Source organism: Schistocerca nitens, chromosome 1, assembly GCF_023898315.1.
Source record: "Schistocerca nitens isolate TAMUIC-IGC-003100 chromosome 1, iqSchNite1.1, whole genome shotgun sequence".
NCBI lineage: Eukaryota > Metazoa > Arthropoda > Insecta > Orthoptera > Acrididae > Schistocerca > Schistocerca nitens.
In genome coordinates this window covers 733413800-733437922 of record NC_064614.1, presented here as the reverse complement: position 1 = coordinate 733437922, position 24123 = coordinate 733413800, and the positions used below count along the sequence as shown (strand labels likewise).

The 24123-nt window shown below is 42.2% G+C and overlaps 1 protein-coding gene across 2 annotated transcripts in view; it reads right to left on the bottom strand.

Moving 5' to 3' along the window:
• The window catches only part of LOC126260018 (DNA replication licensing factor mcm5), an 80533-nt gene extending 66178 nt beyond the window's left edge, over window positions 1-14355 (bottom strand). Inside the window, exon 1 of one of the 2 annotated variants that reach the window (XM_049957185.1) lies at window positions 14122-14355. In XM_049957185.1, the coding sequence (XP_049813142.1) occupies window positions 14122-14276 (155 nt within the window). In that variant the 5' untranslated portion in view covers window positions 14277-14355. Of the gene's footprint in view, window positions 1-13708; window positions 13846-14121 lie in introns of those variants that run through there. The other variant, XM_049957193.1, reaches the window with a different exon arrangement.
• Window positions 14356-24123: the final 9768 nt, after the last annotated feature.

Genomic DNA, 24123 nt, shown 5'->3' with positions numbered 1-24123 from the left:
GTCTTTGGCACATCGGCCTTATACGCAAACTAAGTGTAGCTGGTTTCTGGGACGGACTCGTACATCTCATATCTCAAGAACAGATGTTTCAACACTGACATGCAGGGCAAACGTGGTATCCAAGCTGGAGTACCCCAGGGAAGCATCCTAGGGCCAATCTTGTTCAACCTGTACATTAACGAATTCCCAGCAACATAAAACACAACATTAGCCATCTACGCAGATGACACAGCCATCCTTGCGCAAGATTGGAAACCATCGAACATTAATTCACGAATACAGACAGCACTCAGAACTGCCGAGCCTTGGTTGGAATGACGGCGTATTAAAGTAAACGTCAAAAAGTGCGAAGCAGTTCTGTTTACACGCAGACCAAAACTACTGTGCAAACATCAACACAGTAGACAGATAACACTACATACACGCCCAATACGTTTCCGAGATATCTCTGTGTCTAGCCGGACTGGAAACTTACATCAAATAAGTTGCCAACAGAGCGCATGCAAGGCTCAAACTCTACCCAATGCTCAACAGGGAAAGCACAGGGTGTCAAGGTCCATATACATGACACTGATTAGACCTCTGATGACGTACACACCTCCTGTCGGGGGATATGCAGCTTCTACACGCCAGTGCCGCCTACAGATCATAGAGAACACAGTGCTACGAAATCGTTAGCAACACTCCACACTACACACACACACACCATAGATCTTCACAATGAATACCACCTTGAAATCCTCAAGGAAGTATTCAATAAAACACACCTCACGACTATACAGGAACTCAAGACACTCAAACAATCCTTTCATCCTTACTCTGGGAAACAACGATTACAACCACAGGTGGAAGCATAAGTGGCCAAAGACACTACTAGCTAGCAAGCTAACATACACCAACAAGCAACAAACACTGGAAAGCCCCTGCATATCAGCGATGTTGACTGGATATACCAGCTATTATTAAAGCCGACCAACAAGCCACAGCAGGGAAACCGACAAGATCACTCACTGACGCACAAACAAGTCACCAACATCACCCAACACTGCATCCGACATATGACCTATCAGACACAAAAAAAATGATGAACCTAACTATTACAGGTATGCTGATGCTGACCGACAGATCAACACCGGCACCCAGCGACAGCCACCGAGTAACATCACCGCACAACGCCAAAGGGATCGACATGCATGATACCCACTACTAACAAAACCTACCCTTGCATGACCTGTCACAGGCAGCAAGACATCCGCTACTGCTCTTACTACCTGACCTAACTATTGCAGAGATTATTTTCCCTTGGCTCTTGCCTTGGCACTATTTTCCTCTGCCCTTCAAACCACTACACTTCATTCAACTTTTGACTATCTACCTCCAGATGAGTGCGTATTAATGGTTAACCCTAACCAGACGTACGCAAACATCACAGTACCCACATCCTGTGACACCTCACTTTAGTGAGAACTAACCCTTGTGCAGACTCTCCGGGGGACACAACCTTGACGAAGCACTGTCTATGCGGGTGGAGAGGCTTGCGTATCCGGGTGAAGCTGAGGGCAATGTTGTAGGTGGAGGACCTGCTGCCGGAAAGGCCTCAGTTGATGGATCAGACTAAGAGTATCCCATAACGTTCCATCTTCACTATCCACTCCTAGTCCTACACAATTCCCTGTCCCAACCCAAGGTGTGATGCAATCCATGCCAAGGGGTGTGTGGCACATGGGAAGATGTGTCACAAACAGAGCCTCAGGGATACCGGGTGACCTCCTTGAGTAAGTAGCCTTACACCGCGCGGGGTATTCGTGGTGTGGACCTTGCAGATCCTCAAATTGTGTGGGACCAATATGGACATGACTAAAGAAAACAAAGAAAAACAAAGTGAAGGGCAAATTGAGACTTCAGATATCCAAACAATGGGGTCAGTACTGATGGAAGGCATCCCCACAACTGAATCAGGATCTAGACCTGAGCCAGAAGTGGGAACTGTAACTGCGAAGCTAGACCAGATTAAGATCAAAGGCTTGTCTGGGGCCCAGAGGAGGAAACTACTCAGGGAACAGAGGAAAGAGGAAGGGACAGAACGGTTTCCTAAAGACAAGTGGAGGGAATTAAAGGGACTTGAACCTAAGACCCCAGGAAGAAACTGTCTCAGGTTGAAGGGGATACGCAGCAAGGATACCAACACTAGAGGTGAGTATCTTCTTGAATTTCTTTTAACAGACACCCTCTACTTCAAAGACAGGTAGCAAGCGGATAAGGGAGGAATCAAAGAGTCCCTCCACCCTGGTAAGCGAGTCCAGAAAAAACCAAGGCAAGAAATAGGGAAACAGACCTACAATACTGCAGTCTCGATTTTTAGGATGGCAGTTATCCAGGAAGGCTGTCCACTGATGGCCATCACCTCGTAGTAGGAGGAACATGTGGCCCCCTTTGAAAAGAATGGGGGGGGGGGGGGGCACTGGCCCAGGACCGAACTTCAGGAGGGTCTATCTAGATCATGGTGCCCTCATTTTTGTCTGTGAGGGGGTGCACACGGGGCAATGGTTCAAGGACAAGGTGCCCATAATATCCCTGTGGGAAGTTGTGAAGCTGCTGGTTAAGACGGCAGCAGAGCTTCTTCAGAGAGCAAAGATATCAATACGGGTACCAAAGATCCTTAAGGAAGTCTCTCCTATGACTCTGTTCGGGAAAATAGGGGCCCAGAACCCAAAAGTCTCGACAGAAGATTGGAGAATGATCAACCAGAAGGTTGCAGCGGAAGGATGAACCCTGGTAGTGGAGGTTGGAGAGTCCCTGAAGGTGATGCGGGAGCAGGACCTGAAATTGTTTTTAGGGTTCTCGCAGGTCACCAACAGGGTTCTTACAGACCTCAAAGATGGCAACAAGACAGACTGGAGATGCTGCAGATTAATCTGCAGTATAGTAAAGGGGCCTCTGCTGCCCTGAGTCACTGCCTGGGCAGGCAGGAGGTGGACGTGGCCCTGATACAAGAACCTTATTTATAAAGTGGGTGTATCGGGCCTCGGTGGCACTGGAGGTAAGCTGATTTATGCTAGAAATCTAAGAAACTCCAGACCATACATCCATGTAAGAAATAACCAACTGCTGGTGGGATGCGACGCCAATGCCCACAACCTAGTGCAGGGCATCAAGGACACCAACAGTAGAGGTGAGTACCTTCTTGAACTTCTTTCAGATAACAACTTAGAGGTCCTGAATAGGGGCAATGAACCAACATTCCGGAACAGTAGAAGGGAAGAAGTAATTGACATAACCTTTAGTTCCATTTGTTGGGCAGCTATGTCAAACAATGGCATGTGTTGTTGGAGCCATCCTCATCAGACCAAATGTACATTAAATTCAAGGTTGAAATGGTAATCAGACAGACCATGACCTATAGGAATCCCAGGAAAACAGACTGGGAGACATATAGGATGGACCTTGATTTAGGCTTATCGGAAATTAAATCCTCGATAAGGAAGCCAGTAGAATTTGAGGAAGTAGCCATAGTGACCTCATATCAGGACACTGCACAATCACCAAGAAGTGCACAAATAGAAGTGTGCCTTGGTGGAACAACAACTTGAAAATTCAAAGAAAACAAGTTCGGAGACTGTTTAATATTGTGAGACAAAGGACACTGGGCTAAATATCATGAGGCCCTTGTCAATTACAACCTTGCAATCAGACAAGCAAAGAAGGCATCCTGGAAGGCATTCTGTGAGGAAGTGGAGAGTACGGCTGCACAAGCTAGACTTCACAGGATTCTCACTAGAATACCAATCAATCCAGGAGGTATGCTGAGGAAGGAGGATGGGGAATATACGAAGACAGCACATGAGACACTGGAACTGCTCCTCAAAACTCACTTTCCTCAATATGCTCTGCCGGACAACACAGATCAGAATGTGATCCCGGAGAGACAACGGTTCTCAGGCATTCAAAGAGAGGACTGGGAATCGGCCAAGGAGTGTGTGAACTTTAATAAAATCCAATGGGTGGTGGGATCATTCCAACCGTTCAAGTCACCTGGCCCAGATGGAATTTTTCCAGCTCTCCTCCAACAGGCAGGAGAGAAGCTCATAAGAGTCCTATTCAGGCTGTTCAGGGTTAGCCTAGCAGTAGGAATCATTCCCAATGCTTGGAGGGCAGTGAAGGTTGCTTTCATTCCAAAGTCAGGGAGAAATGATCATACCAAGGCTAAGGCTATGAGACCAATCAGTCTGTCCTCCTCCATTCTCAAAACATTGGAAAAATTGTTTAATGTATATGTTGGGGAGAGGAGGCTAAGTAGCGCCCCTCTACATTCAAACGAACAAGCATATCAACCAGGTAAATCATGTGAGACAGCTCTCCACCAACTCGGGAAGGTGGAGAAAGCAATTCACTTCCAAGAAATAGACCTCTGCATCTTCCTGGATATCGAGGGGGCTTTCAGTAACACGACCCACAATTCCATGGTAAGAGCAGCAGAGGTGCATGACCTGGGGACCACTATATGCAGGTGGACCAGGGCCATGCTTAGTGGAAGGAAGGTAGAGGCTACCATGATGAATGAAAATATGGTAATTAACACCACTAGAGGCTGCCCACAAGGAGGAGTTTTGTCCCCTTTATTGTGTATTGTGGAATCCAGTGGTGAACGAACTCATTGAGGAATTAAATTCCAGACAATGCTTCTGCCAAGGATACGCAGATGACCTTGTCATAGTTATACTTGGCAAATTTACTGACACAGTTAGAAATATGGCACAAGGAGGTTTGGACACTGTGCAAAATTGGCGCATTAAACAGGATCTGAGGGTTAATTCTAAGAAGACTGTTGTGGTGCTATTTACCAAGAGAGATATTCAACACTCAAGTTGGAATCTAAAGCTCTTCGATGAAACTATCTGTGAATGGGATAGTGAAATATTGAGGGGTAACCTTAAATGAGAAGTTAATGTGGACCCCTCACATTAAGAGTATCTGCTCCAAGGCAAAAGTACTCTAGTGAGTACTAGAAGGGCTTGTGGCAAAAACTGGGACCTAAGCCCCAGGGGTATGCACTGGATGTACACCACAGTGGTCAGACCTAGGATTTCCTACTGGGCCGTAGTGTGGTGGAAGAAGGTAGAACAGCGGGTTGCAGCTAAAGGTACGTTGTCCAAGACGCGACGCACACTAGCGACTGCGACGGGTCGCTACGTGACGTCAGAAGTTGCCTGCTGGCGCATGCGCAGTTCGAGTTTGGGATGCGACGCGCGACTGTTGCGGCAGCTGTCGCAGCACTGCACCAGTGAGCAGTGTTGCGACGGAAGTCGCACGACACAAAGACGTACGGCTGCCAGAAAGCCACTCAAGGAAAACTGAAATGAGCCACTCACAGGATGTGATGCTCTGTGAGCTGGTCTCGCAACATCCTTGCCTTTACGATTTGAAGAACCCTAAATATAGAGACTATGTTCAGAGACAGAATTTGGGAAGAAATTGGTGCACAGTTGAAACTGGCAGGTGAGTGAAATATATAATATTTTCCCATTAATGCAAATTTTTCAGGCCTGTTATGAAAATCATATAATCCATGCAGATGTAGAATTAGAATGATGAAAATGAAGGTCAATTTTCGCATTACTCTTTTTTGTGACGATAAAAATTGAAAACAGCAAGTACATTATAAAATGAACAATCTAAAGTATAACGAGAAAGTTACATTTTACAATACCTTCACTTCGAAAGTAAACGGTAGATTGGTGTCTTGATGATACCTTCTAGTTGTGAAAAACCACCACCAGATTGTACAGCTTTCTGTAATCAATAGATGTTCGTTTTTGAGGAAGGCGTTTCTCAACAGATTGCGCAAACAGTTTGCTGTAATAAGTAATTTGTCACATTCACTTCAATTCATTGGCAGAAGGTGGTGCTCAAAAAACTTGTGCCAAAAGTGCACTACTGTTTTACAAGGCCCTTCTGGTCTGACACAGTTCACAATTGAAATTCGTCTTTTGTAAATCCTGGAGTCATCTTTTGAGTGCAGCTTGGCAAGATTAAATGTTCATGTCATCCATAACGATGTATGCTGTCAGAATATAAGAATATGGAAGTTCATTTGGATGGGAATAAAGAGTCAGTCGGCTATGAAAGTTGCCTTAGCTTGTTCCAAAAGTTTCTGCATGGGAGAAACTGACAAGTATAATTTGGGGAAATTTTGTGAACAAGCACGGACATTATTTCTTTCACATTTCTGCTAGTGTATACTGTAGACGTTCAGAATGAACATTCTAGAGATGTTTAAGGTGAAACCCTGTCTTGTTGTCAAGAACTTGAAACAATGCAATGACGCTAGCGTGCGCTTATTGTTAATAAACTTATCTTTCATTGGAATTTTAGGTGAAATGTGCAAAAACACATGGAGGAATATTCGGGACTCGTATCAGAGAAATAAACGAGAAAGAAAGCTTGGAACAGGTTCAGATGCCTCAGCAAAACCAAGAAAATGGGTTCTGCTTGATCACTTGGCTTTAAGAAACCTACATTTCGTGGCATTTTAAATGAAATTGTCAAGAGCATATGGAGAAATATTAGTAACTCATACCGGAGAAATATATGACATAAAATCGTTTCATTAGGTCCAAATGTGTCAGCGAAACAAAACAAATGCATTCTCTATCGTGTGATGACCACACGATTCTCGTTGCGCGTCGACAGAACTGGCGGCTAGTCGCGACGCTCCCGGAGATATATGAGCCCAAATCTCGGAAACGGAGATCGATATCATTCTGATCTCAACTTTAAAAATAATTTCGATATGTTAGCTTCTTTTCATCGGCAACGATGTATGACCTAACGTGAACCATACGTAAAGTAGCCAGCGACCACATTTTTCACTGTACACAATTCAAATTTTATGCAGTAGGTTACTTGTAAATTAAGTATCGGAATAACTGTGACGAATATCGGAAAAATAGACACCTCATTATCAAGCTGTGATGTGAAACTGTAAGATATGCAAACATCAATTTTTTGTGCCTTTTACTTTCCTCACAATTGATAGAGAAGTAATATACAGCGAAAAAAACACGCAAAACCGGAAGAGATACTTTTCAATTTTTTAAAGTAAAAGGAGAATCTGTATCGAAAAAGTAACTCTGGGAGCCGATGTAACTTTGTTGCATTAACATACAGTATTTTTTACAGCAAGAAAATCGGAATTCTTATTTTTCTTATGTATTTGAATCCGCCGCCGCCGACCGGGGCTTGGGAAACGGCGACGACTCCAGTCGTGTTGCGGCCGTGTCGCCGTCTGCCAGGGTGGGAAAAGAGGAGGGGGCAGCGTCGCAGTCGCAGCCAACTGTCGCGTCTTGCACAACGTAACTTAAGGAGCTTGCTAAGGTGCAGAGATTGGCCTGCTTAGCCATAACAGGCAGAATTAGCAGCACACCAACTGCTGGAATGGAAGCCATGCTGGACATGCCTCCACTACACCTTTGGGCCAAGGTGGAGGCAGCAGCTGGGGCACACAGACTTAAAACTGGCAAAAACTGGGTTTCATTCGGATATCGAGAATCTCACACTAAGATAGTGAGTGAGGTAAATACAGGAATGGCTGGGGAAATGCCTGCCGACTATATAGTAACTTCCAACTGCTTTGACAAGCCATACAATATAACAACTGGAAGCAGTGAGCAATGGGAAAAAACAGTTTGACACCGTACGGGGGACATCATTTGGTTCACTGATGGGTCGAAAATAGACCAAGGCGTTGGGGCAGGGGTGTACAGAGTTCAGCCAAGACCAGAGGGCAACATCTCTCTAAGAAAACTGGCTTGCATATTCCAGGTTGAAATTACTGTAATCAGGGCATGTGTGGAGGAGAATATGTGTAGGTGCTACAAGGATCATAGCATCTACATCTATTCAGACAGCCAGACAGCCGTGAAATCATTGGCAGCTCCTGCAACTAGATCTAAGATTGTTGCAGAATGCCACAGGACTCTGGTGGAGCTAGGGGGAAGCAATAGGGTAAACCTAGTGCGGGTCCCTGGCCACTCCGGGATCTGTGGCAATGAACAAGCCGACATATTGGCTAGGATGGGGGCAACAACTCCATTTATTGGACCAGGACCTGTCCTGACAATCACGAAGGCTATGATAAAATTAGAACTACGGAACTGGCTTCTGGCTTAGTAAACAGCACGTAGGATATTGGACCAAGGTCCATAAACAAAAACATGGTAAGGTAATGATACCCAAGACGCATTTTAAAAGTAGCTCTGTAATCCTGGTATTGAACAGGAAAGTGATCAAACTCATGACTGGACTGATGACCGGCCATTGGAATTTCAAAAAACACCTACACACAATGGGTATAATGGAAGAGGACCCCTACATGCAGGATCTGTGATGAGGGTGAAGAAACTGCATCACACCTAATCTTCGAATGCATGGCACTGGAGAGTGAAGGATACAGAATCTTCGGGACAACTAGACCTGAAGAAATTTTGTCTAACAAAAAACTGGTAGAGGGATTCTTTGCACTATTTAAGGGCACTGGTTGGATTCACTAAATATACAGGGAGCGATACAGCACAATAAACTTAGTTTTGGTGCGGGCAGTGGCAGGTTAAACCTAAGCTGTTATAGCTTCCCTGTTAAAATCAAATCAAACCCTTATGCAGAGATGGCAGTAGACCTCTTGAGTTAGCCATCATGTCGGTGTGGGTGTGGAGGGGCTCCACCTCTTTTTTTTAAAAAAGGAGACCATATGAAAATGGGGAGGTGGCCATGAAAGCTCCATTAACGCAATTGTGTGAGAATGCAGTATCTCCAAGTGGTATCATATGCCTTACTGATATAAAAGAATATACCAATGCAATGATGGTTGCATAGGAAAGCATACTGAATAGCTGCCTGTAGCAGGGTCAGGTTGTTAACAGTGGACCAAACTCTCCGAAAGCCAGACAGAGCAGCTAAGGACTGGTCTGGTCTTTTAACAATCAGACCACGTGATTAATCATTCGCTCCAGGGTCTTTCCTATGCAGCCCGTTAAGGCAATACTGCTGAAACTACTGGGAGACGAACGGTCCTGTCCTGGTTTCAGGAGAGTTATCAGAACCACCTCCCTCCATGAGTTCGGGAAGTTGCCTGTCTGCCATATAAGGCTAGAACATTTAAGGAGGATTTCCTTTGATGCTGCAGGACTGTTGAGGCTTAAAAAGGGATGGAGTTCAGAAAAATTTCCCAGAACCCTGCATCAGGGGACACTTACTGTACGGGATGGCAGGGAAAGACTGAGTCAGCCCTGATATTGAGCCCTTTGCAGAACCATTCATGCAGTCTCTAAGTTAATGATTCCTAAAGCAGAATGGAAATATATTAACTTCGGGTCCTACCATGTGGCCACAAAGGAGCATTCCCCACATAACTCAGTGCCACCCATAACTGGAGCAACTGAATTACATTCTCTGCCAGGGTTTCCACTACCTTTTGTTGCGCACTGAAATGACAAATGTTCTGCCCACTATCCTTCCCACACCTCCCACAGTGGCATTCTGCTGTCCAGTAAACCTACACAATATCCATCCTTATCAACCCCTGCTCCCAAACCCTTACCCCTTACCTAATGGTTCATACTCCTGTAATAGACCTAGATTCAAGACCTGTCCCATACATCCTCCCACCACCACCTACTCCAGTCCGGTCATGAACATCACCTATCCTACCAAAGGCAGGGCTACCTGCGAAACCAGTCATGTGATCTACAAGATAAGCTGCAACCACTGTGCTGTATTCTATGTGGGCGTGACAACCAACAAGCTGTCTGTCCGCATGAATGGCCACCGACAAACTGGGTCCAAGAAACAAGTGGACCACCCTGTTGCTGAACACACTGCCAAACATGACATCCTTCATTTCAATGACTGCTTCAGCTTTTCTGAATTGCTTAGATGGAAACTCTCACTGCAATACATCCTACATTCCTGTAACCCTCCTGGCCTCAACCGTTGTTAGTCACTATTCTTACCCGACCAGACCCTTCTCTGCTCCCATTCCAGCACTACACAGCTGTCATTCCACAATCACACTCAGTCTTTTTATTTCTCTCCTTTTCCACTACTTCTGCCCCCCCCCACCCCCATGCCTTCCATCTAATCTCCAGCACTTTGCTGTCCACCACCCCCAGCATACTATCCCTACCCCTCCCCATATCCTCCTTACCCCCACCCAGTTACCACTCCCATCACACACTGGTGCTACTGCTTCCAGTGTAGTTTCAGTTGCCCGAGACTGTGTGTGTGTGTGTGTGTGTGTTTATCTTCTGTTGATGAAGTCCTTAATGGTCGAAAGCTTTATTTATTTGTGATAATCTTTTTGTTGTGCCTATCTGCGACTCAACATTTCCACTATATGGTAGGAAGCTTAACTTTCCTTTTCATAATGTGGTTTGGTTACATCTCATGTATTATGCAAAAACACCTACCAGCAGTGACAGGACTAGACAGCAGCAGGATTGTGGCTTATCAAGACCATGTTTATCATTCTGTAACATTTCGATCATGTTGAATGGGATTCCATGAACATCATGTGAATACAAAATGTGTCAGTTAAGGAGGACCACATTCGCTGCTGTGCAGCATCTTTACAACCCAATGCAACCAGCATCCGAGTAAAAATTATATTGTTCCCTCAGTTGTGCACTCTCATGCAGCCACATCATTTATCTTGAGTCAAACAATGACATTGTTCAAGTATCCACACAGACAGCATGATCATGCATCGAATACTATATACTTAGTATAAGTAGTGTTGGGGCTTCCTTTTTTGTAGCGACTATGAAGAGGAAAGCCAATCCAACAATAACAATGGGCTTAAGCTTGAAGTCACATCTTTTCCAATATGTACCAGCTCTGTGTACAGCGTCAGAATAGACGTGTGAGGAGGCTCTGAGAGTGAACATTCCCAGTTTGCATTCGTCACTGTCATATGGAACAGCAACTTGTGTGGCAGTATGATGTGCCATCAGGTACTCAACACTATCATCTCTGGCTCAATTGTATCTTTAAAGTCTTTCAACAAGATAACATCTACATCAATGTTCTGCAAACCACTATGAGGTGCATAGCAGAGGGGCACGTCCCACTGTATCAGTTTATTAAAGTTGCATTCACGTATGGAATGCAGGAAGAACGATTGATTGAATGTCTCGTGCAATAATTATTCTAATCTTATCCTCAAGATCCCTATGTCAGTAATATATAGGGGGGTGTAGTATATGCATTGAGTAATCATTTAAAGCCAATTCTTGAAACTTTTAATAGACTTACTAGGCATAGTTTACATCTATCTTCACAAGTCTTCCAGTTCAGTTCGTTCAGTATCGCTGTGAAACTCTCCCATGGATTAAATAAACCTGTGACCATTCGTGCTGCCCTTCTCTGTATACCTTCAATATCCCACTACTCCTATCTGGTACGCGTCCCACACAATTGAGTAATATTCTAGAACTGGTCGAACGACTGATTTGTAAGCAATCTCCTTAGTAAACTGATTGCACTTCCCCAATATTCTACCAACAAACCAAAGTCTACCACCTGCTTTACCCACAACTGAACCTATGTGATCATTCCATTTCATTTAAGTGTTACACAAAAAGTATTCGTATGAGTTGGCAGATTCCAATAGTGACTCACCGATGTTATAGTCATAGGACACTACATTTTTTTCATTTTGTGACGTGTACAATTCTACATTTCTGAACATTTAGAGCAAGCTGCCAATCTCTGCACCACATTGAAATCTTACCAATTATTATGCAGCTTCTTTCACATAGTACTTCGTTATAGATAACTGCATCATCTGCAAAAAGCCTGAGGTTACTAATAATATTGCCTGCAAGATCATTAATATAAAATATGAGCAGCAAGGGTTCCAACACACTTCCATGAGGCACACCTGAAGTTACTGCTACATCTGATGATGACTTTCCACCCAAGATAACATTCTGTATCCTTCCTACCAAAAAGGCCTCAACCTAGACACAAATTTCACTTGATAGCCCATATAATCATACTTTTTACAATAAGTGTAGGCTTGGAATCGAGTCAAACGCTTTTTGGAAATAAGAAATACAGCATCTACCAGATCCAAAGGTTTCAGTATATCGTGTGAGAAAAGTGCAACTTGGGTTTCACATGATTGATGTATTCAAAATCCATGCTGGCTGGCACTGAGGAGGTTGTTCTGTTCAAGATACCTCGCATTATGTTTGATCTCAGAATATGTTCTAAGATTCTACAACAAATCAATATCAAGATATTTAACATTAGTTTTGTGAATCACATCTACTACCCTTCTTGTAGACAGGTGTAACCTGTGCCTTTATCCACGAACTGTGCATGGTTTTTTGTTCAAGAGATCTGTGATAGGTTATAGTTAGAAGAGGGGCAATGTCAGCCACAAATTCAGTATAGAATCTGACAGGGTTTCCATTGGGGCCTGGAGCTTTGTTTAGTTTTAATTATTTCAGCTATTTCTCAACACCACTGACACTATTACTTATTTCATTCATATTTTCAGTGGTACGAGGATTAAAACTGGGCAATTCTCCTCAGTTTTCCAATGGAAGGACCCTTTCAAAGCAGAGTCAACCATTTCAGCTTTTGATTTGCTACCCTAAATTTCAGTTCCTGCCTCATTTGCTAAGGACTGGACACTAACTTTGCTGCCACTAATAGTCTTTCTATATGCCAGAATTTCTTTGGGTGCTTTGAAAGATTACTTGACAGTGATCTGCTGCTAATAAGCCCAATTTGTCCAAGACGTCCTAACTTATCTCAATAGTGTGTTCAAGGTTTAACAGAGGATCAATTGGAAGCCTAATCCATTATTCTCCTGCTGTGTCTGGTATGGACGAATTACGGCATTTTACACAAGAATCAACAAACAACACAGCTTTGGGCAAGAGTACTGCAATGTCACAGATAAATCATTTCTGATGGATTTCATCAAATTTCCACTGATGATCTCATAAGAACAAAACATCTGCTGACATTCTATATGCCCTTCCTTTAATTTCCTGTGTCAACAGTAGTTCATTCCAATTTACTAATGAGGCCTCAAGTAAAAAAAAAAAAAAAAAAAAAAAAAAAAAAAGCTACAGATTAGGGACCAAAGGCCAATTCCCTACTATACGAAGTTAACAAGTCCTAGACATAAAGGGAGGGGGGGGGCGGCAGTGATCTAAATTAGCATATTAGGAGAGACAGGTGAGCTGGTAATATTAATTTCATAGATACAATCATGAAGCAGAACAGTATGAGATGTACAGTAAATCAAGTCTTACATTAAAAAATATTGTGTTCGTACAGAAGAACGAAGCAAAATCTTACATGCCCAACAAATACTATTCAGTGTGTGTGTGTGTGTGTGTGTGTGTGTGTGTGTGTAAAAATCACGGCGCCTCGTGAACGAGACATGCACTTAAAAGTGCAGCCTAGAGATTGGCAACATCAATCACAAGCTCATTCACGCTGAACTTAGGAGAAGAAAACAAAAGGAAATGTGTAGCACGGCAGTACTCAAATTTTACCATATTCACAACAAATCAGTCAACTTTTTATGGTATTCATAACACCTACGCATTTTCTGTTAGTTTATAGTACAACAGAAGTTCTTAATGAGACGTTTGTATTTTTATAAACATGTTACGATCAAACCGCACTGTACCTGCCGTCTAATGGTTTTCGTTATACAGTCGTCTGTTAGCATAATTTCATTAACCAAATTCTCCTTCGACACTTAAAATATCATAGTTTTTATGAGGTTTGGTAACTTCCTTTGTACATCTACGCCATTCACTCTACAATGAAGAACTATCGTTCTTGCATAAATGATAATAAAACCGCGAATTTCGAGGAACAAACTGCGAACACGTATATAACGAAGATCAAAACAAGATCTTTTATTGCACGCAAATGAGCTAAATGATTCCTTCCACAACGTATACCATGCTGTCTTTGGTTTCAATGCCAATAGCAGTATATGAGTAAAACGACAGCACAAAATTTATCTTATTCCATCAAAACGTATTTATAACATTCGTCATCAATTACAAAAGCACACAAAACTGAAAACATTACCTGTATTTATAATTAAAATTTCCTTCGTGAAATTGCTTCAAAAATTGTTTAAATTTCTTCTTAGTACTTTGCAGCGTGAGACGCGATTCACTAGCCTGATCATCACCGCCAAAATTATCCGAAAAAAATATACCGGGATCATCAAAACCTTCCATTTTCCAGTTTTCACACAACTCACACCGTTCTGATCACAACGCTCCCACTTCGGCAGCTTTGGCGGCAAAATTTTCCCGCCCAATCTACGCTCAAAGGTACATATCTTTGGCAACCAGCATTTATTCCCGTTCAAAAGTAAAGATCTGGCTGCGCAAATAAATGCATACAAATCGTCTGCGCAGCAAGATCGTTGCGTGCTACAGGAGATTTGTTGAGATATGACATGTGTGTAAACCTGGAAGTTGGGGTTAGACGTTTGAGTGCGATTTCTCAGATCTATGGGTTCAAATCACATCAACCATTGTTCTTGGCTAAGCATTGCGCAGACAAGGTGGAGCGAATGTACAGGTGACTGCCGCACATCTGACTCTAAAGGCCCGTCTACACGCAACGATCTGTCTGCGCAAATGTCTGCGCAGATCACATCTGAGCAGACAGATCGTTGCGTGTGGACAGAAGATTTGCACCAACCTGAGGTGTGTGCAAACCTGGAAGTTGGAGTTGGAGGTTTGAGCGAAACCTCTCAAATCTGTGGGTTCAAACCACATCTGCGCAGACAAGTTGGAGCGTGTGGACAGGAGATCGCCGCAAATCTGGCGCGAAACAGCTGTTTGCTCAGTCTAGTGTTTGTATTTGTGCGCACAGGGCATTAAAATGGCTGATACTCTTTAGTGTTCTCGAGAGCTTGTAAGTGAATTCATTGAAATATATAGAAACCACCCATTTTTGTGGAAGATTTAAAGTAAAAAATATAGTGCCCGAGACAGCAGCATACAATGTTCTAATTGAAAAATTGCGGGCAGTTGACGCCTCGGCAAACAGAGAAACAGTAATATATATTTTAAAAAAATTCGTTGCGAACTGTTTACAGAAAAGAGTTATCCAAAGTTCAGAAATCTAGAAGATCTGTTGTAGGAGTAGATCAAGTATACCAGCCAACATTATGGTATTTTGATCTGCTTGGCAAGCCGTTCGTGAGGAGAAATTGTCCTTCTCATACACGTATTTTTTCTCATAATATGAGGGGTTACAAGTGTCGACGTCCATCCGCAAATAATTTCGCCAGTCGTTAGGTTCGCCCAGCAACTCTCGCAGTAAATTTACGTGAGAAAACTGCTTTCGCTTTACCAGCCACTGTCTACACCATTTTGACCGCTTTCTCTGTTTCCTGCGGTTGGTCTGAATGTTTTTTCCAACACAAGTTGCGAACACAGACCACAACAGAACTTTCTCCATTTCTATAATTCAAAATAACTGAATTAAATTTTTGACGTTTACTGGGAGCGTAGTCGCTTGCCACTGATATTTCTTTTCTACATCGACAGATGGCGGGCGAGTAGTAGACTGGGGTTTGTGTCGTGTGAACACACCACATTTGCAGCGATCTTTTGCATGTACAGACATCTGCACCGATGTCTCCGCAGACAGATCGTTGCGTGTGGACCGGGCTTAAAACTAAGGTGTCTCTCGTCTGTGTGCGCACTGTGAATTTTAAAATGGCAGATACATGCCAGTGTTCTAGATAGTTAATTCCCGAATTTTCTTTATAAGAGTCATACATTTTTGTGGAAAATTAAAAGCAGCGAATACGGCGATATGGACAAGAAGGCAGCTGCTTACAATTCTTTAACAAAGAAAGTAAGAGCGGGTGACACTACAGCGAACACGGAAACAGTACATAATAAAAAAAATATTCATTACGGACTGTTTACGGAAAAAAGCAAAGCAGCGAAATCTATTCGATCTGGTGCCAGGGAATTCACTCAGTACTGTCCTATACCATAATGTAACATCAGTTGTGACAGGGTAGCAACAAAAAGTAGGCTATATTTGTTCTAAACAACAGTAAACTCAAAGTATTGCGTTACCAGTAAGCTAATAATAGAAGACTTTGGAACAAGATACATACTTGTTATTACACTTCCACTTATTATTATACTTCGCTTACTTCCCAATATAATTTGCTGTTCATAACAAGAACGATTTAGCGGTAACTGTAGGATTCACTACCACAAGTAAAAGTTTCCAGATGTATAATGATCCCTGACTAGAGTTCTAGAATGGAATTTTCTATTCTAGTGCAAAAGTTGCTGGTAGACTTCAGGCAGGAAATCGGAAATCTTGACTTAGAAACAAACTGAACTATACCTCATTGCCCACATATATAACTTCTAAGAATATACTGTGTCTCAAACACATACAAAACTGAAGATAAGTACTTTAATTGTCTTCATCGAATCATCCTTCAGAATACCGTAAATAGCTCGTACATGTCAAGTATGATTTCAGTCAATGCTTGTTTTGAAATTTCAGTAGCAAGTTCTAGATCCTTGTAGCTCCTGTTGGCAGGAATCTTAACATCACCTCAATCATCCGTGTGAAGAAATTGCTCTTCTCACACAAGGTTCCTTTCGTATTATACTAGGAGTTATGGGCGCCAAGAGATAATTATATGTTTCTAAACCCATCCTCAAATAATTAAGCCAGTCTTCGAATTCACCCTGCAATTCCCGAAGTAAATTTATGTGCGAAAACTGCATTTGCTTAATCAACCACTATGTACATAATTTTGATCTGTCTTTCTGTTTGTAGCATTTTGTTTCCTATTCGTTTTTTTTCTTTTTTTTTTAACACAAGTTGAGAATTATCTCGATTTTTAAATAAATGAAGTAAACTTCGATGTTACAGTATGAGGAGAGGTCGCTTGTCACTGAAATTTCTTTTCTACACCGACAGAAGGAGGGCGAGCACTAGATTCGAACATGCGTAATGTGAACATACCACATTTGCAGTGATCTGCATGCATAGATATCTGCACACACAGATCTTTGAGTGAGGACATGCCATACAAACTTCCAGGGGGAATGGGAAAACTGTAAATCCATAGAAAATAGAAATCATTTGGGAGTAATAGGGCATTTACAAACAACAAACACAAATCACCATAATGGGTACTGATACAGTTTGTAATTAATCATTGTGCAGGAATAGCTCACTGTTGGCTATGGTGCAGTAAATTAGCTCTTTATCCTCGTTCTGTGTTTGTTTGCTTGTTGGATATAAAAAAAACTGTTTCAATGACGAATAAATATCTATTTTGTCTTAAGAATAAATACTAATTTTTATGGAAGTCATTGTGTCACCAAGTTGTCACTGATAAAACGAGTACCAGCAGGCCATTTTTTTAAAATTTGTTTATACATTCCATACCATTGCGAGTTTCCAAAAATATGAACTACTAGATGTGAAAAACACCTAAATTAAACTATTAATGTGTAAACCAAAACACCTGTTTTCGAGTATACGAAGATTAATGTTGTGTTCTGCTGTTGTTCTCGAATTTTATAAGTTATAATTGTGACTCAAAGGTAACACCAAATACACATGAAGAAGAACCTCAATTCTTCATAAGACTCACTGCAATGATTTTTCATTTGTTTGCACTTAATATTTAATGTACTTGATATTTTACCCACCGTATTATTTGTTTGAATTTTTGCAAGTAGGGTACAAATACTCGCTATCATGTCAAAATCCCTGTTTACCTGAACTGAGTGAGTCAGGCTTATCTTGGTGATTGTGGCACCTAATACGAAAAATAACATTTACCTTTTCTGAAGACCAGTTCACACTGGTTGTCATGGCAGAATCACGTCAGATAACAGTACCGTCATGCCAGGCTGCATTCACACTGTCCATCACGTCAAGTCACAATAACCTACAGTTCACAAGACTTGATGCAAATGCGACATCATTTTGACCCAGAAGTATCAGTGTAAGATCCAAAGAAATGCCCTCCAGAGATGAGAGTATAACAACTCACATGTTTAAGTGCTGAAGCATTCGTAATAAAGTGCCAGAGTTTTTAGCACTCTTAAAAACCACTGTAGCTCACATAATATTAGGCTCAGAAAGCTGGTTATGACCTTATTTTGACAGAAATGCAAGCTTTGAACAAGATTAAGCATACACCAACAGGATAGGGAAATGTATACAGGGTGTTACAAAAAGGTACGGCCAAACTTTGAGGAAACATTCCACACACAGAGAGAAAGAAAATATGTTATGTGGACATGTGTCAATGTTCAAAATGTCCTCCATTAGCGAGGATACATGCATCCACCCTCCGTCGCATGGAATCCCTGATGTGCTGATGCAGCCCTGGAGAATGGCGTATTGTATCACAGCCGTCCACAATACGAGCACGAAGAGTCTCTACATTTGGTAGCGGGGTCGCGTAGACAAGAGCTTTCAAATGCCCCCATAAATGAGTCAAGAAGGTTGAGGTCAGGAGAGCGTGGAGGACATGGAATTGGTCTGCCTCTACCAATCCATCGGTAACCGAATCTGTTGTTGAGAAGCGTACGAACACTTCGCAGGAGCTCCATCGTTCATGAACCACATGTTGTGTCGTACTTGTAAAGGCTCATGTTCTAGCAGCACAGGTAGAGTATCCCGTATGAAATCATGATAACGTGCTCCATTGAGCGTAGGTGGAAGAACATGGGGCCCAATCAAGACATCACCGACAATGCCTGCCCAAACGTTCACAGAAAATCTGTGTTGATGACGTGATTGCACAATTGCGTGCGAATTCTCGTCAGCTCACACGTGTTGATTGTGAAAATTTACAATTTGATCACGTTGGAATGAAGCCTCATTCGTAAAGAGAACATTTGCACTGAAATGAGGATTGACACATTGTTGGATGAACCATTCGCAGAAGTGTACCCGTGGAGGCCAATCAGCTGCTGATAGCGCCTGCACACGCTGTACATGGTACAGAAACAACTGGTTCTCCCGTAGCACTCTCCATACAGTAACGTGGTCAACGTTACTTTGTACAACAGCAACTTAGGCCAATCAGCTGCTGATAGCGCCTGCACACGCTGTACATGGTACAGAAACAACTGGTTCTCCCGTAGCACTCTCCATACAGTGACGTGGTCAACGTTACTTTGTACAACAGCAACTTCTCTGACGCTGACATTAGGGTTATCGTCAACTGCACGAAGAATTGCCTCGTCCATTGCAGGTGTCCTCGTCGTTCTAGGTCTTCCACAGTCGCGAGTCATAGGCTGGAATGTTCCGTGCTCCCTAAGACGCCGATCAATTGCTTCGAACGTCTTCCTGTCGGGACACCTTCGTTCTGGCAATCTGTCTCGATACAAACGTACCGCGCCACGGCTATTGCCCCGTGCTAATCCATACATCAAATTGGCATCTGCCAACTCCGCATTTGTAGACATTGCACTGACTGCAAAACTACGTTCGTGATGAACACTAACCTGTTGATGCTACGTACTGATGTGCTTGATGCTAGTACTGTAGAGCAATGAGTCGCATGTCAACACAGGCACCGAAGTCAACATTACCTTCCTTCAATTGGGCCAACTGGCGGTGAATCGAGGAAGTACAGTACATACTGACGAAACTAAAATGAGCTCTAACGTGGAAATTAAGCGTTTCCGGACACATGTCCACATAACATCTTTTCTTTGTTTGTGTGTGAGGAATGTTTCCTGAAAGTTTGGCGGTACCTTTTGGAAACACCCTGTATGTCACAGTAGACAAGAAACTTAGGTCCACCAAGAGGACATTGAAGCTGCATGTGAGATGAAATGATTGAATGGCATTGATGGCTGTAAGTCCCCTCCTGGGGTAGTTCAGCTGCCGAGCTGCGAGTCGTTTCAGGTGATGCCACACTGGACGAGTTGCATGTAGATGATGAAGACAGAACAACACAGCACCTAGGCCCTGAGTGGAGAAAATCTCCGACTCCTCTGGGAATCAAACCCGGTCCTGCTGTATGGTACGGTTAAAGGCGCTGCAGTCTGGAACCGCAAGACCGCTACGGTCGCAGGTTCGAATCCTGCCTCGGGCATGGGTGTTTGTGATGTCCTTAGGTTAGTTAGGTTTAACTAGTTCTCAGTTCTAGGGGACTAATGACCTCAGCAGTTGAGTCCCATAGTGCTCAGAGCCATTGCTGTATGGTAGTCGGATGTGCTCCCCAGTCAGGCAAGGGGGTGCAGTGTTTGGACATGACTAAGTACAAAGGGTGGGCGTAAAATTATAGTAGCATCCTTCTATCAGCCACCAGATGCATCTTCTGATGTAACTGAAAACTTTAAAGAAAACCTCCATTTAGCTGGTACAAAGTTCCCTAATCATACTGTAATCATTGGAGTAGACTTTAATGATCCAACAGTCAAGTGGGCTAATTATAGTTTTGTTAGTGTGTTAGTGTGGGTGTGACAAGGCATCTTGTAAAACATTATGAAATGGCTTCTCTGCAAAATACCTAGAACAGATAGTTTAGAACCTCACCCACAATAGAAATAAATTAGATGTAATGGTAACAAACACACCTGACCAATTTGAGCAAGTCCACATTGTGACCATTTGTATTGCCCTTCTCTGTATACGTTCAATTGTTGAGCTAAGTTCTTCTTGATGTTTCTGCCCATTGGTAAATATTTCCAGCCCCCCCCCCCTTGCAAGATATGTTCTGACTGTCTGTTTATCTATATTTCTGAACACATAAAAATGTTTGAAATCATTTTTACTTTAACTGTATTAACTATATATTCTTTTCAACATGATTTAGTTATTTTTACGAATGAAGCACAGTTTATAGAAATAAATACTCATTTATTTTCACTTTTATATCCTGGTTTAACATAGTATGGCACAGAAACAAATATAAATATGCACATAATTATATAGCAATGTCAGGTAATGAAGAGCAGTTACTTTGTATATACTGCATACTAAAGCACAGTATGCACTGAAATTCATACCAAAGGCTTCCTCTCAAAAGTTCTGACGTGTAAGCTCTTCAAGTGCATGCCAGGCTTCTTCAAAAAATTCATGTACATATGGGCTCTTTTCGCCATGGTCATACACTGCACTCTAGATGACTGAACTAGTGCACATCAAGTTTCTGAATTTTGGCCCCCAGCAGTGAATGCACTGTGTGGTATTCTGGTTGTATGTTTTCAGTGTTCTTGGATAGTCACCCACACATGTTGTATAACAAACCAGTAACGCTGTAGTTTTTGAACGTTGAACATAGCTTTTATTTGCATTGAAATCTGACATAACTGATACCATACATAATCTGAAAGCACTATTTTCATGTCAATAAGCCGTGGATTTCCAAAAATTACTATTAAGTTTAATTCATGATTTGAGAAGATGCCAACAACTATCCATTTATTGTCATTCTCATCCAACTTGTATGTTGCAGCGAATAGTATCACTTCCATAGCTGCATTAAACTGTGGTAGTGAGTTGAGAAATGGTTCATATGATAGTGGAAACTGGAAGACTGGAAGCTATTTATTTTTTCATGCTGACTTAATTACCAGTCCAGCATGGCAGGAGCTGTCCATTCCCAGTAGTTGTGTGGTCAGTGCAACAGAATGTCTATCCTAAGGGCCCGGGTTCGACTCCACTCTGGGTCAGAGATTTTCTCTGCTCAGGGACTCCGTGTTTTGTTGTCCTAATCATCATCATTTCATCTAGTCCCTGAAGTGGCATCAAATCGAAAGACTTGCACCCGGCGAATGGTCTACCCGACGGGAGGCCCTAGTCACATGCCACTTACATTTTTTATGCCAGGAGCTACACCAGAGAGCTTGTGTCCAGGCTGACTTCTTTCTACTTCTGTGGCTGCTTAAACATATTGATTTCCACCCCAATGTGTTGGGAGCTGCAAGCTGGCTTGATATCTCGTGTTGCTGCTGCTCCTCACATGTAGTAGGCACTGCATCCTCCATCCCTCCCCCCTCTCTCTCTCACTCTCTCTCTCTCTCTCTCTCTCTCTGTCTCTCTCACTCTCTGGAGGTGGAATATCTCTGATGACATTTCATCACGATGATGACTGGCCTTTCACTATGGGGTGTATAGCTTAAGTGGTGGGTTCGCTTGATGACAAGTAACCCTGTACTGAGGATGGGTGGTGGGGGTACACAACTACAGTGCCACAAGAATTGGAACAACTATTTGGGACTGCATTCATATCCCCATGTCAGCCATCTTGGGGATACTGACACCATCATAAACATAATGTATTCTAAACTTAGAACCATTGAAACGTGTACGTTTTCATTACCAGCAATGGCGAGGCATGACAGAATCTCTGACCAGAGAGTTATTTATCGTTGCTAGTCTGCGCTTGACCGCACGAGTGTTCAGTTGCATGTAGGGAGTCGGTAGTTGCAGTTGCGAGTTGGACTCGGTCGGAGTAGTGTGTGAGGAGTCGGCGGGCGTCGACATGGGTCTCTGGTCAAGGTTAGGGACGAGGTATATTGTTAAGTAAGGTAATGAAGCAGCATTGCGCACATCTGATAATGTAATGTATGTTAATTGTAATTAATTTGTTCAAGAAATGCCCCAATAATAATTTTGTTTACAAAGCAATCATTTTTAAAGGAAAGATTCATTCCAATTTAAACAATATTTCCTATGTTTTTCCTCCCAGAATCAATTTATCAGATTAAATATTGCACAGGGCCTAAGGTCAGCGCAGCTGCCCTTATAAAATTTATCAGGTTGATCTTAACGTTAATTTTGTGGGGACTTAACATTTTTGCACATTTTTATTATCATTGACTTTTATTACTGTGGGAAGCTAACATTTGGCACTATTTGCAATTTAATTCAATTCTTTTCATTTTCATATTTTTGTGGGAAGGTTACACTTGGCTCTATTCATTTTAACATTTAATTATTGTCTTATCAAAATTCACCGGGGAGGTTACACTTGGCGACATCCGGACCAGGATCGTATTTCTTTGAGAATCTTTTGAGAAGTAGCCAGATATCTGCTTTTATTTACTAAAATATAATTAGCATTTGGCGCAACGCTTTTACTAATTTTGTGACTTTCTTTCCTCAGATCATCGGCAATTCGTTGCTCTCTGTTGTATTTGTGTTTTTTGCTTTTTGCATTGTGTTTATTTCATTTGTGAATAGTTGTGACTATTGTAAAAATGCCGCGAAAGACTGTGAATAGTGCATCGCGAGATATAATGAGTGAAATAACCGAATTAAACAACTTGACCGATAGTAATTGTGACACACAATGTAATGATGACAATCCTGCGTTTACTGACAGTCAGTGCGTTCCAACCACTAATGATGATTTTTATCTTAATGATGAACAAACGAACTCAATTGTCTCCTCTGTTAATTTGACGACAATTGATGACGCGGGGCGCCCTATTGTAATGAGCGCTGCCCAGCTTAACACACCCAGATTGGAAAATTCAAGTAACGTACAGACAAATTTTTCTAATGAAAATGGACAGTGTACTGAAAGTACGACGGAATTATTTAATTCCGAAATAGTGACTGACAGTGTACATTTGACTGGCAAACCTTTTTGTACATTACAGAATGGCCAAATGGTCGCACAAAACGCGACAATTGTAGGTACGCAATCAAACAGCACAGATAATAGAGTAGGTAATAATGGCTGGGATCAAATTATGGCATTTTTACGACAAATTAATGAAAAACAAGACAGCCTTAAAGAAGATTTCAAACAACAACTTCGTGAACAGAACAAACAACAGAATGAAAAACAAGACAACCTTAAAGAAGATCTCAAACTACACTTTAATGAAAAATTAGACAATAATTCCAGACAGTTTAGTGAACAGATTAAAGCCGTTGCCGCACAGTGTCATGATACTAAAGAACAGTTACGCGAGGAAATTGAGGCTTGTGCTAGGAAAAGTAGTGAGGAAATTAGATCTGTTGCTCAAGAATTAAGGGATATGCAAACAGCTACAACAGAAACACTTAGAGACGAAATTAATGCAGTCGGTAAACAATGCT